The sequence below is a fragment of the Vigna radiata genome, unplaced genomic scaffold (genome assembly GCF_000741045.1).
Source record: "Vigna radiata var. radiata cultivar VC1973A unplaced genomic scaffold, Vradiata_ver6 scaffold_51, whole genome shotgun sequence".
NCBI lineage: Eukaryota > Viridiplantae > Streptophyta > Magnoliopsida > Fabales > Fabaceae > Vigna > Vigna radiata.
The window spans coordinates 839,415-851,843 of NW_014542732.1; the positions used below are offsets into that span (position 1 = coordinate 839,415).

The window sequence follows — 12,429 nt, forward strand, 5'->3', positions numbered from 1 at the left end:
GGAGAGAATCCCTAGATCTAGATTTCCCCGTATGTGTCCATATCGACGAAATCAATTATCATGCTATGAATGAGTTAAACAAAGCAAGCATAGAGTATAGAGGAAAAACCCTAACAGTTAATGAAATAAAGCATTTATAATATAAACCAATTCAATAATGAGAGTTTCAAAGGATTACATTGTTTCTCCAACAACAAATGAAGTTTAGTTCACCATAGACATGGTGAAACTAGATGAAATATGGAAAAGAATGAAAGATAAAAACCCTAAAAGTTGAAGATAGGAGCTTCCGCATCCAAATCTGTCTCTAAGGGGTGAAAAGGAGTGTTTCTGCGCCTCTTTCTGTCAAAAGATACCCTCTCTAGGGCACTCGCCGGCGCTCAACGCCCTAACTTAGGGCACTCATGCATGAATGCGAGAGCTCAGCGCCCTTGAAAGGGCAACCAGGCGTAACCTGCGACACTAGAGTTGCGCTCAACGCCCTTGGAAGGCGCCCAGGCGTCACCTGCAATACTAAATTGGAAGGCGCTCAGGCGCCAATGCGAGACTGTTGCGTCTAAGGCCTTCAAAAGGGCGCTCAGGCACCATCTACAATTTGTCTTTCTGATACTTTTCCAAATTTTCCTGAGTCTCAATTCCTTGCTACTTCAACTCTTCTTCCAAATCATCTTAATTCGTGTTAAAACAAGGAAAATCAAGTATAAAACCAATAATTCCACCTTCAACTCTCTTATTCTCATAACTTAAGCAGAAACATGATTTCAAGCTAGTTTCTAAGTCATGAAGGGTGTTTTTAGTATCAAAATTAAGTATAAAATAACAATATTTTCAACCATTATTAGATCACAAGCAAGGTTTAAAACGAGAGGCCTTGTGAAAAGGGAATAGTGGAAGTTGCAAATGAAAGTGACTGGAGCCTGCCTAAGCCTTTTGCCAAGAAAGGTCTTGAAGTTTCTATGGATTCTGAAAACAATGTCCTTGGAATAAAGTGTGATGTGGTAATTTTTCAAAGGACAATTGGAAAGATATGAGCTAAAACTAAATGGTGTTGCCAACAATGAGGTATATATTTTGGGATTGTGGGAACAAAGTTACAATTATTGTTATCTGGAAAGAATTCACTTTCAAATTGATAATTTCTTCATTGCATCTCATTTCTCAACAAATTTATGTGTTCTTATTCCATATGAAGAATTCGTTTTGAAAACCATAATAGTCTTATCGACTTCATGATCTACATCTATTTGCAAGTTGAGTACTGTCATTGGTTATCTAAAAAGACAAAGGAACTATTTTCACAACCAATGAATGTTGAATCCAAACCTTGTCTCTCAAACTCTAATGCCTCAAGGGAAGTCTTCCCTGCTAAGGTATTGAGATGTGCAAGCCTTGTTCTCTTTGACGCTCCCATGGAAACATTTCATGACCTACTCCCATCAAGTCCCAATAATATACTTGCACAAACATGTGTGATTTTTTCTAGGTTTAATGATCATGTTTACTTATTCTATTTCAGAAACTGGAAAATCTACAGATATGGATTGCAAGGAGCAGGTTTACCAACAATTAATGAAGAAGTTGTTTCTCTTCACTTTATTTTCCTTCTACCTTGATATTGAATGCATATTCCATCATTTTTGAAAATTTTCTAATGTGCACTGTAAAAGATATACATCTTTTGTAACTGTATATTGGTTTTTTGTAACTATTTATTGGTACTTTTAATTGCATATTCAAAAGATGAATAATGTGTACTTTTTCAAAAGTTTATGTCTCTTATCTAGAGATGAATAGGGCACTTCAACAGGTTGGTGATTGGTTCAAGCAAACTATGATCCTAGATTTACACATTGTTTTTCTTGTTACCATTAATCTTTTATATTTATGTTAAATTTCTTCAGCTTGGATCTTTTCCTCAAGGATCAAATACAAATCTTTTGGAAAGACTGATAAAGAAAATGAAAAAAATCAGAATGTGTTTTGGCACTCTTCAAATTGAAGAAATGTCAAGGTGCGTGTATTCTGGCAAGTTCAGGCTTCGAGGTGTTTGTTCTTGAAAAGGGTAACTACTATGCCTCTGGTGATTATTCTTCTTTGGAAGGGTCTTTTTTTAATGAGCTTTATGAATTAGGAGGAACTTTTGCATCCTGGGTTGGAAAAATGGCGATTATGACAAGGTTAACAGTCGGTGATGGATCTGTTGTTAACTGGGCGGCATCTATTAGAACCCCATATAGTATGCTTAAAGAATGGGAAAAAGAGGAAAAGAGGAACGGATACCAATATCCGTTTAAGTGTTCTAGGATATCAATATACATTTAAAGAAAATACGTTTTAACCATCACAAATTAAATATTTTAGAGGGGGCAAAAGAGGAACGGGGAGGTGTAGGGAGCAAGGTGTGGTGGTGGAGGGAGTAACACTCTTGTTGACTTAAGTGGCCAAAAACCTATTCTACTTGGCCTAAAAATACAAGGTCCAAAATAAATCTTACACTACTAGGCCTATAATACAAAGTCCTAAATAAATCTTAGACTACTGCACCAAAAATTATTCTTACTCTACTAGAAGTTTCATGATGGTGTAAAATTACCCAAAAGAAAGAGTTTAAGCATCCATCTTCCACACATAAATTCAATTTTTCTTGAATGTGTTTGTATATGACTAAAGGTATGACATCACTTTATTATTGAATTATTATTGAATTGAGTTAGTAACTATAAGAATTACAATGTATTATACAAATTTCTTAAAAATAACAATAAATACTTATGACTTTATGTTACTTATGCCTTATCGTTTCATCATAACAATCATAAGGAGGAAATACAATAACATTCATACCTATAATAATTATGTCCTTCATAACTTGCATTTATATACAAAATATCATTGTATATTTTCAATAACAATTAGAGCTGTCAAAACGGATAATCTGACTCGACTTGGCCCGACCCACCACGGGTTGGTCACTTAGTGAGCCAACCTAACCCAGCTTATTTATTAGCGAGCTAGAAAAATTTGAACCCGGCTCGACCCAACACAGGTTGATGGGTAAACGTTTTGGCTCACTAACCCATTTAATTATAATTTTTTTAAATAAAAAAATTACAAACTTTCTATATTCAAATTTAAACAAATTCACTACCAAGAAAATGATGTCATCCAAAAACAGATACAAAAAACATACAAACGAGTTTCTTATATGTCATAAGTTTCATAAATAAAATAATAAATTCAAAAAATAAAATTACATATGTGGATTGGCGGGCCAACCTGACTCACCACAGGTTCAACCCGCATGAGCCGGATTTAAATGATCCGGATTAAAATCTGATCCGCATAAAAAAATTTAATTTTTTCAAACTCAAACTCATAATAGACCAAATTGACTCGCGGATTGCAGCCCATTTTCACCAGTAAGAATCTTTATCATAGTCGTTAATATATATTTAAACTAGCCTTCTTCACAATCGTTCTCTTTAATGTATATTTAAACTAGAGTCGTTACAATTGTTGCACACCTACCAAACGGTGTATTCATTCATGTGTAAACATGCATCTCGAGGTGAGTCACGTAAAACATCGATACATCAATCCTACATGTCACCCAAAAGAAATGAAACGTGTCGGTGGCAGCTTTTGATTCCGCGTGTCAATTCCACCGCAGGGAACGGTGGGCTGCATCCAATTGCTACTTTAAAAACAAACTAATAAATACGCATATTAAGATAGTGATATCAGATTCATTCTAAAATTTAAAAACAGAAATATACAAAATACTGCAACCTCTATTTATTGGCGTTAAATTAACAATAAAATAAATCAATAAAATCAATTTTGTCCATAAAATAAGAATAAAAAGATAAATAGAATTAAAACACCATAAATATCTTTTTCTCAATCTATTCCATTGACATGTCCAACGAAAAGGGAAAGAAGAAAAGAGGAGAGAAAGAAAAGGGTGGGAGAGCGCGAGTAACGGCCGCAGACAAAACAAAACGAACATGCAAGTATCTTTGAATTTACAACATGGTCCCACACCACCCCTACTTTAATATTTTCTTAATTTTTAATTTTTCTCTTTCTTACACCCCACCCTTCCCTGTTGTGAAACGCGCTCACCGATATGCAAATAGTAGTGCAACACGCACTTTCTTCCACCTTCACCTCAACCTATCACATCACAGAACCACCACTCTCTGCTTATTTTCTCCACACGCTGCCACCACAAACTCTTCCAACGTTAACAAAATCAAAACCATCAACATCTGTTCCATTCATAGCATGGAATCCGACAAAACAACCTTTGGAGCTCTGCTCCTCGCCACCTTCAAGCGACCCTCCTTGGCCCTCCTGTTCCTCCTCTTCACCCTCCTCACCTTTCTCTCCCTCCACCTTCCCGCCAGGCCCATCTGGCTCCTCGCGGGCCCCCACCCTGGGCCTCATCCCACAACATGCGCAGCCTTCTTCCGCCACGTTCCGCCCAGGAAGGTCGTCATGTCCATCAAGGACTTCGGTGGCGTCGGCGACGGCACCACTTCCAACACTCAATCGTTCCGGAGGGCGATTCAGTACATGCAGCGCTTCCAGAACCACGGCGGGGGCCAGCTGAATATCCCCGCCGGAACCTGGCTCACCGGCAGCTTCAATCTCACGAGTAATTTCACGCTTTTTCTTGAACACGGTGCCGTTATTCTCGCTTCACAGGTCTCGATTTTTTTTTTATTATTTCGTTTGTTTTGTTCTTGTATTCCGTTTAGGTTGTGGTTCATTAGTAGTTTATGAATTAAATTGTTTCTTTTCAATAAAGATTGATCATAACCGGCTTTGTTGAGGAGGAATATGCGGTTGGGTTCCGCTCGTTGTTTTTCATTTGTCTTTTTCTTTTTTCCGTTTAATGAAAAATATTAGAATAAATAACTTCCTTTTAAAAGTCACCTTCTTTATTATTCTTTTTATTGGAAATTGTTGTTTTTCTTCAGAAAAGAGGTGAAAATTTGCTTTTTGACTTCTGTGGCGACAAATGGTACAATTAGCAACCACATGGTACCGACCGAATCATACTTGATTGATGACTTTTTTTATTGTGGCTTAGGTGGTAATAAATGCCCTGACGTTGATTATGCTTCTGAGAAATGATTAGGGTATTGCTTTGTTCATTAATTAATTTAAATTTTGATCCACAGGACCCGAAAGAATGGCCAATAATTGAGGCATTGCCATCTTATGGAAGAGGGAGAGAGAGGCTTGGAGGAAGACATATTAGCCTTATTCATGGAAATGGCATTAGCAATATTGTTATTACAGGTAAAACATGAAGGCTATTTTCTTTTTCTTCAGTTCATCTGGTGCAACGACAAACTAATCCAGGAAATGTCAGAAAAATGTTAGAAAAACATTATGGGGAAAATGTCAATTTGGATGATTATCGTAAGTCTGTGGGACTCCACCGCCTACCCCAGACAAAGCTTTAGATTACATATTTGACTGCTATTTTATACATTTGAGCGCAGTTAGTGATTCCATTAGAAAGGAAAAAGACGAGATTATAATTCAACTTTGCTATACTTGTACGCCACCGTTAAATAATTGAGTATGTGGTTCACATATTGTAGGCATGCATTTTATTAGATATATCTGGCTTTGTAGGACAAAATGGGATAGTTGATGGTCAAGGAAAAATGTGGTGGGAACTTTGGTGGAACAGAACATTGGAGCATACAAGAGGGCACCTCCTTGAACTAATGAACTCGGATAATATTCTCATATCAAACCTCACCTTTCGAAATTCTCCTTTTTGGACCATCCATCCTGTTTATTGCAGGTTTGATCATTTTGGCTATTCTCACTTCTGTGCGTATATCTGTTTCACAGTTTACAAAATCACTCCATGGAATGTCAACTTGGAAATTAATATCTTCATGTTTCATATAATCTTTGAATTTCTTTTTTTCTTAGTATATTTCAAACCGAAAAAGTAGTAATACCATATTTTACTTTTTATTCCCGTGAAATTTTAAAAAAAGTTTCCTATTTGGGAGGCTCTTAATCCTCGGTTAAGTTCAAATGTTCGGTGTCTTTTTATATTTTTGACCAATTATATCCTTTATAATTATAGTTGTAGGAACATGTAAGAAACAAGGGCCTTTTTATACATCTAGGCAAGCCTTTTTATACATCTAGGCAAATTTGCTGTAGTAATTAGGGAAATAGGCGAATTTTAAAAAAATTATGAGAATAGATAAGTCGTGCAGTTTTTACACGACTTTTAATGGAGAAGTCGTGCACCCTTACACGACTTTTGTCGCACGACTTCTGTTTTGACCGTGTTGAAATTGAAAATTGTGAATCTTCCAACTATTTTAGTGTGAAGTAAATTGTAATCGATTACCATGAATATGAAATCGATTATAAGATTATATTGAAGTTGTCGGGAGCCTAATGACTTTCAATTTCAATAGAAAATCGTTTTGGGACAAGACAACTTTCAATTTCAGGTAAGTTAGGCCAATCCTGAGCTTTGCTTCATTAAAAATAATTCGATAGCCTAGGTAAGGTCTGATACAACACTGCCAAGGTCTGATGCCATACAAATCTGCCAAGGTTTGATACAGTTCGGCAAAGGTTTGATACAGCTCGGTCAAGGTTTGAAATAGTCCGAACAATCGCCCATTTCAGTCCGGGATCAGTCTGGCAACACATCATCAACTTGTTTTCATGTAAAAAATAAAAATTTTTAGTCCGTTTCCATGTAATATTAGACTTTCGATGAAAAAAAAAAAAAACAAGAGGGTTAGCCCGATAGTGTGCCGAGATAGGTTATAAAGGTCTGTGCTGAGTTCTATTAGACATTGATCAAGTTGTATTGACCAGGCTATTGGACCGTGTTAATATGAAATATAGTAGTACGGATTCAATTTTCTTTTTAATGAAGTTGGGTTGGTCCGACTAACCTGCGAAGCTGAAATTGGAAGTCGTCTTGTCTCAAAACGACTTTCTATTGAGATTGAAAGTCGTTAAGTCTCCCGATGACTTCATTGTAATGTTATAATCGATTAATCATATTGAAATCATTGGAGGATGAAATCATTGAAGGACTAATGACTGTCAATTTCAACATGGTCAAAATTAAAGTCATGTTGGGTTCACGGCTTCTCTATTTAAAGTCATGTGGGACTTGCACGACTTGCCTATTCTGATGATTTTTTTTTCAAATTTACACTGCACCAAATTTTCCTATATACGTAAAAAAAAAAACAAGAAACAAGGTTCAGTTAAGACTTGTATGCTTTTAGCTTTTTTAACCACAACAACTTCATGAGATTGAATAATCTGCCGTGTGTTCTTTCAGAAATGTTGTGATCAAAGGGATGACAATCTTGGCTCCCCTTAATGCTCCAAATACTGATGGCATAGACCCAGGTATGTCTTATTCCATTGTAACTCTTTATCCTCTTTTCTTCCATTCTGTTATCCTGCTTGACAATGAGCAACTGGTAGACTCAAATCACCTTGCTAATGAATTTTCTTTCTCATACAGATTCAAGTTCCAATGTATGTATTGAAGATAACTACATAGAAAGTGGGGATGATCTTGTTGCCATTAAGAGTGGTTGGGATCAATATGGAATCAACGTGGCCCATCCGTCCACAAATATTGTAGTGAGGAGAATATCAGGCACTACTCCCACTTGTTCTGGAGTAGGCATAGGTAGTGAAATGTCTGGTGGAATTTTAAATATCACAATTGAGAATTTGCATGTGTGGGATTCTGCAGCTGGTGTTCGGATAAAATCAGACAAGGGCAGAGGAGGCTATGTAGCTAATGTTTCTATAAGTGACATAAGAATGGAGAGAGTCAAGATACCCATTAGGTTCAGTAGAGGTTCAAATGACCATCCTGATGATGGGTGGGATCCAAAAGCTATTCCTAGGTTCAAAGATATTTTGATCAGTAATGTGGTCAGTATAAATGCAACAAAAGCCCCAGTTTTGGAAGGTGTAGAGGGTTCATCATTTGAAGGCTTATGCTTCAAAAACATTACCCTGCATGGTGTTGCCTTATCCAAAAGATGGCGTTGTGAATATGTTTCTGGTTTTGCCACCGAGGTTTTCCCTGTTCCCTGTCTCGAGTTGCAGAACAATAGCTATTCATCCTGGTGTTCACCTTCCTGATATTTTACTATGTGCTAATCCTAGATAGTTAGTTCCAAGTTCCAACAATGGAAAAAAGAAGGCTTTTTAATTGACTCACATTAGCAGTTTTGATTCTTGCTTAAGTATATTGTTTTTGTGAGGCACAAATATTGAGTTGAAAATTGAAGCCTGAATTAAGGTGAAAATTACCTTCTTTTGGGTGGTAAGGTTTGATGGCATTGGAAGGTGCAGAGTATTATTTGATTGACTTTGTGTACTCTTCTTTGGCCTTGGTTGCTGGTGGCTACATAATCTTGGAAGAACTTGGTTTGCTTAGCGGTGAAACAAGTGCTTCATTCTTGTATTTTTCTCAAGGATGTATTTTCTTTAAAACTTTTTCTTACAGTTTGTATAGGCAGATTATTCTTGGTAGAGACCTAAAGTTCAATACAGAGCGAACTCAATACACACTGTAGAAAACAATTTTGAATCAGATCAGGTCTTTCAATTTCCCTTTAGTAATTCGTAATATTCCAAAATAATTATTTTACTATATCCTAGGTTGTTTTAAAGTGTTTCAACTTGTATATAGTCAGAAAATTATTGTACTATCATTTATATATGCACAGATATTTAAGTGCAATAGAAAAATATTTAGTTAATCAAGGATCTTTGAGTTGTGCGAGATGAGTATCTACAATGTATTATTTATGTAAGTAATGTTCCACACTTCAATGCATTTTCTTTAATTTTAAAAATTATACTTTTATCTGCAATTCTTACCAGTCATAATAGCATGCATGGCTTAGCTTTTTTTCCTTTACCCCCTGGAAAGTTAGTTTTCCAAAAAAATTTGAAATATAATTATTCTTTAAAACTAGACATGATTCAAAAACCCTAATTTTCTGATCTGTGAAAAGTATCATCTAGTTTGTCATTACTTTTTAATTTCAGATCTGCTCCTCTAGTTTGTCATAACTATTTATCAATTGGATGCCTTTTTTTTAATAAATATCTTCTTGTGAGTATATGTCCTAAAACAATTTTTAAATTCAATGTACAGACACATTAATATTTTAGTCAACAAAATAAAGTACAATATAAAAAATTCAATGTTTAAAATCTTATTTTATCTTTAAATAACTACATATTGCAATATATAATGACTATGTAAAAAGAAAACAATAATGAATTGTAAAAGAAAGAAATTAATCAGAGGCTGTCAAAATTTGTTATATCGGTGTTTTTATTTGAATAGAATAGAGAAGAAAACCATGACACACAGTTTTTCTGTCATAACATAATACTATTTTAATATGTAAGTAATGTGTGATGAGAAACGATTTTTCTACTCCAAGGTGTTTTTACGTTTTTATACATGTTTAAATCCTCAGTTGTCCTTACTTTAACAATATTAGTAGGATTTTCATTTTTATAACTATCTCAATTGGATTTATGTATTTGTAAAAGGAAAATGATATATGAACAACATTTAGACACGTTACAGGTGTCCAGATTTCATTCGTCCAGGTGGCAAAGAGAGAGAAAGTTATAAATTTTTGAAAATAAACTGAGATGTTGACTGTAACGCCCCGACAACTTACAGGGACTGTTGATTATCCCCACACATCACCATGAGACTTTCCAGGGACTGTTGATTATCCCCACACATCACCACGAGACTTTCCAGTGTGCTTTGTCCTCATTCGCACACTTTCTGGGAGAACTTCCCGGAAGGTCACCCATCCCAGAATTTCTCCAGGCTAAGCACGCTTAACCATGAAGTTCTTATGGGTTAGGCTACCGAAAAGTAAATGCATTTTGATGATATGGGTAGTCAAATCAATTCCTTTAAGTTATCCTTCAATTGTATAGTCCCATACCTATACAGTCTCCAGATCCCTCTCATTCCGGTGTATGTTCGATTCGTCCATGTGCCCCTTCCACTAGAAGCCTGCCAAGAGCCGCTCCTTGTCCATGCCTCTTGCACCGGCGATCACTCCCCGCCCTCTCAATGCCCGGGCGTCACATGCCCACCAGCTTCCGCTTGGTTCGTCCTCTCAATTTACTTTTTGTTTTGAAATCTCTGTGTTAAAAGGATGCCCTTGATGGCATCGTGTTTGCAAGAGGCTCTCCTGAATCAAAGTGGGGTTCTGTTAGAGCTGGATTAGGACATCCTAAACCATCTGATTTGAGATATGTTGCCATTGGAAATGAAGATTGTGACTTTGCTATGTAAATTATTTGTATGTCCTTTCATATCTTTAGTATTTTGTCTATAGTTTTTTTTACCATGTCACTAAATGATAGTCATGCAATATCTCTTGCAGTACAAGCTGCATGTAGTGTTGACCCAGTTAATTATTTCGGAAATGAGCATGTCAGCTCCATGATTCAGCCTAATAAACGCAGCAAGGAAATGGAAGATATGTCAAAACAAAGACTTCAGATTTCCTTAAATTACAATATCAGAACTGAGCTTGATAGGTAGCAAGAAGAGTTGGATCATTATATCAAACTTTAGGTAATACATGAAGATACCTATTTGGTTTTTCATTTTATGTGATGTTTGTGGGCAGTACAAATGATTTACGTTATAAATGTTTCTGTTGATTAGAAGGGTATGAAGGACTGGCATGTGGTTGGCTTAATTCAATAGGAAAAGAGGGAAATAAGAACATTATTTCATCTTATGGTTCCCCTACATGGATGTTCTGTGATATTTAAGCATTTTAATAAGGTGAAAAAACATTTTCTTAGGAGGGAGTGAGGAAAATAAAATATTAATCATTAATTTAATTATAAATAAACACAGACACATCAAAGTGTGCATAATTGTGATTTGCAATGAATGAAAAATCAACAATGAGAACTTTTGGAGAGAGTGTAGCCACAATATATAATGTTGCTATTTAATAATTGAATAAGAACATTAAAGTATTTTTTGAAACAAAAATCTTTGGATTGATTGTTCTAGCATGATGTTACAAATACTTAAAAATAGAAGTGTTTCAAGAATGTGTACTAATTTTATATGAAGTAAGGATGATTGTTAGGTAACTGATAGCCACAAAAGAGAAGAATATGTGACAGGGTGGAAACATTTTTTCGAATATTCTCTGAAATATGCACCTCATATTAATGGATTGTTTTATTGTCCTTGTATAAATGTTTGAATAGAAAAATGTGTAAATGTTACAAATAAGAGAGCATGTGCTTTGGAATGAGTTTGCAAAAGTTGTTATATATACTTCTGAGTAAGCAAATGCTTGTTTCAATTGCATCTTCAATATTTGTTTCTACTTATTTGACACAATGATACTGAAATTATTCTTCTTAGTAGATGATATATAAATTTTACAATAATTATTCCGGNAAGGAGCATAGGTTGATTAAATGTAAAGATATTTGTAAGAAAAAGAAAAGTATGATGAGATGAGAGGGAGATAAAAGACAGAGCTATCTTATAGAGGTTTGTTTATATATACTAGGTCTCAATCTGCATTTGGATGTCTTATCTTAGGCACTTGAATGGCTTTTCATGGAGTTTGTGTCAATCGTCATCAAGCTAGGGTACCTAAGAAAACTTTATTTGTTAATTGCCCATAAAGATGGGTTATATAAAAGAAGAAGAAAACGTGTGTGACATATAAGCGTCCACTATACAAACTATTTAATTGTTTTGAGCTATAGAAATGATTTAACCTTTTACTCAAAAATTAAAGTGAGTGATGAGTCTTGATTTGTTGTTGGTTGACATGCACCACGAGTGCTTCACCTGAATAAATTATGTGAGTGATTGAAAAACTAATAACAAAAGATGGTCCTCTGGAGAATTTATGATAAATGGTGGCAATGAAGGATTTTCGTGTGCAACAATCCGAAGTTTAGTGAACTGAAATAACTCAGCAAAACAGAGTTAGTAAAGTTAAATAACTGACTAAGGAAGCAAAAAAAATGTTAGTCATAGAAAATTAGAACAACTGAAANTNTTAGTATTGNNAGAGAAAAAGCTTGGTTAGTAACACTAATTTGTAAAATAAAATTCAAAACTAAAATAAACTAAACTAACTCCTACTTATAGCAAAAAGTAATCACCTAGATCAAAAACTACTACAAAAAATATCTTAATAAAACCATTTAATAGAAATTACTAAAATCTAAACCTACCAATTACAAAGTTTAAAAACTATTTAAACTACTTCGGTAAGACAGAAAACAAATTTAAAACTACTTATGACTATCTAAAATATAAAGAAAACTAAACACAAAAACAGAAAAATAAGCTTG

The 12,429-nt window shown here is 35.0% G+C and overlaps 1 protein-coding gene across 1 annotated transcript; it reads left to right on the forward strand.

Moving 5' to 3' along the window:
* Positions 1-3,883: 3,883 nt before the first annotated feature.
* Positions 3,884-8,589, forward strand: LOC106780727 (probable polygalacturonase). Its single transcript, XM_014669042.2, has 5 exons — positions 3,884-4,710; positions 5,190-5,310; positions 5,653-5,827; positions 7,355-7,425; positions 7,544-8,589. The coding sequence occupies exons 1-5, from the start codon at positions 4,033-4,035 to the stop codon at positions 8,176-8,178; spliced, it is 1,680 nt and encodes a 559-aa protein (XP_014524528.2). The 5' UTR covers positions 3,884-4,032; the 3' UTR covers positions 8,179-8,589.
* The last annotated feature ends 3,840 nt before the right edge of the window (positions 8,590-12,429 follow it).

What these genes read in the sequence shown, in the direction of transcription:
- LOC106780727 (XM_014669042.2), top strand. Translation starts at nt 4,033, where the DNA reads ATGGTCCCACACCACCCCTACTTTAATATTTTCTTAATTTTTAATTTT. An exon ending in ATCCATCCTGTTTATTGCAG is followed by an intron (nt 5,828 to 7,354) that starts GTTTGATCATTT and finishes GTGTTCTTTCAG; the next exon opens with AAATGTTGTGATCAAAGGGA. An exon ending in TACTGATGGCATAGACCCAG is followed by an intron (nt 7,426 to 7,543) that starts GTATGTCTTATT and finishes TTTCTCATACAG; the next exon opens with ATTCAAGTTCCAATGTATGT.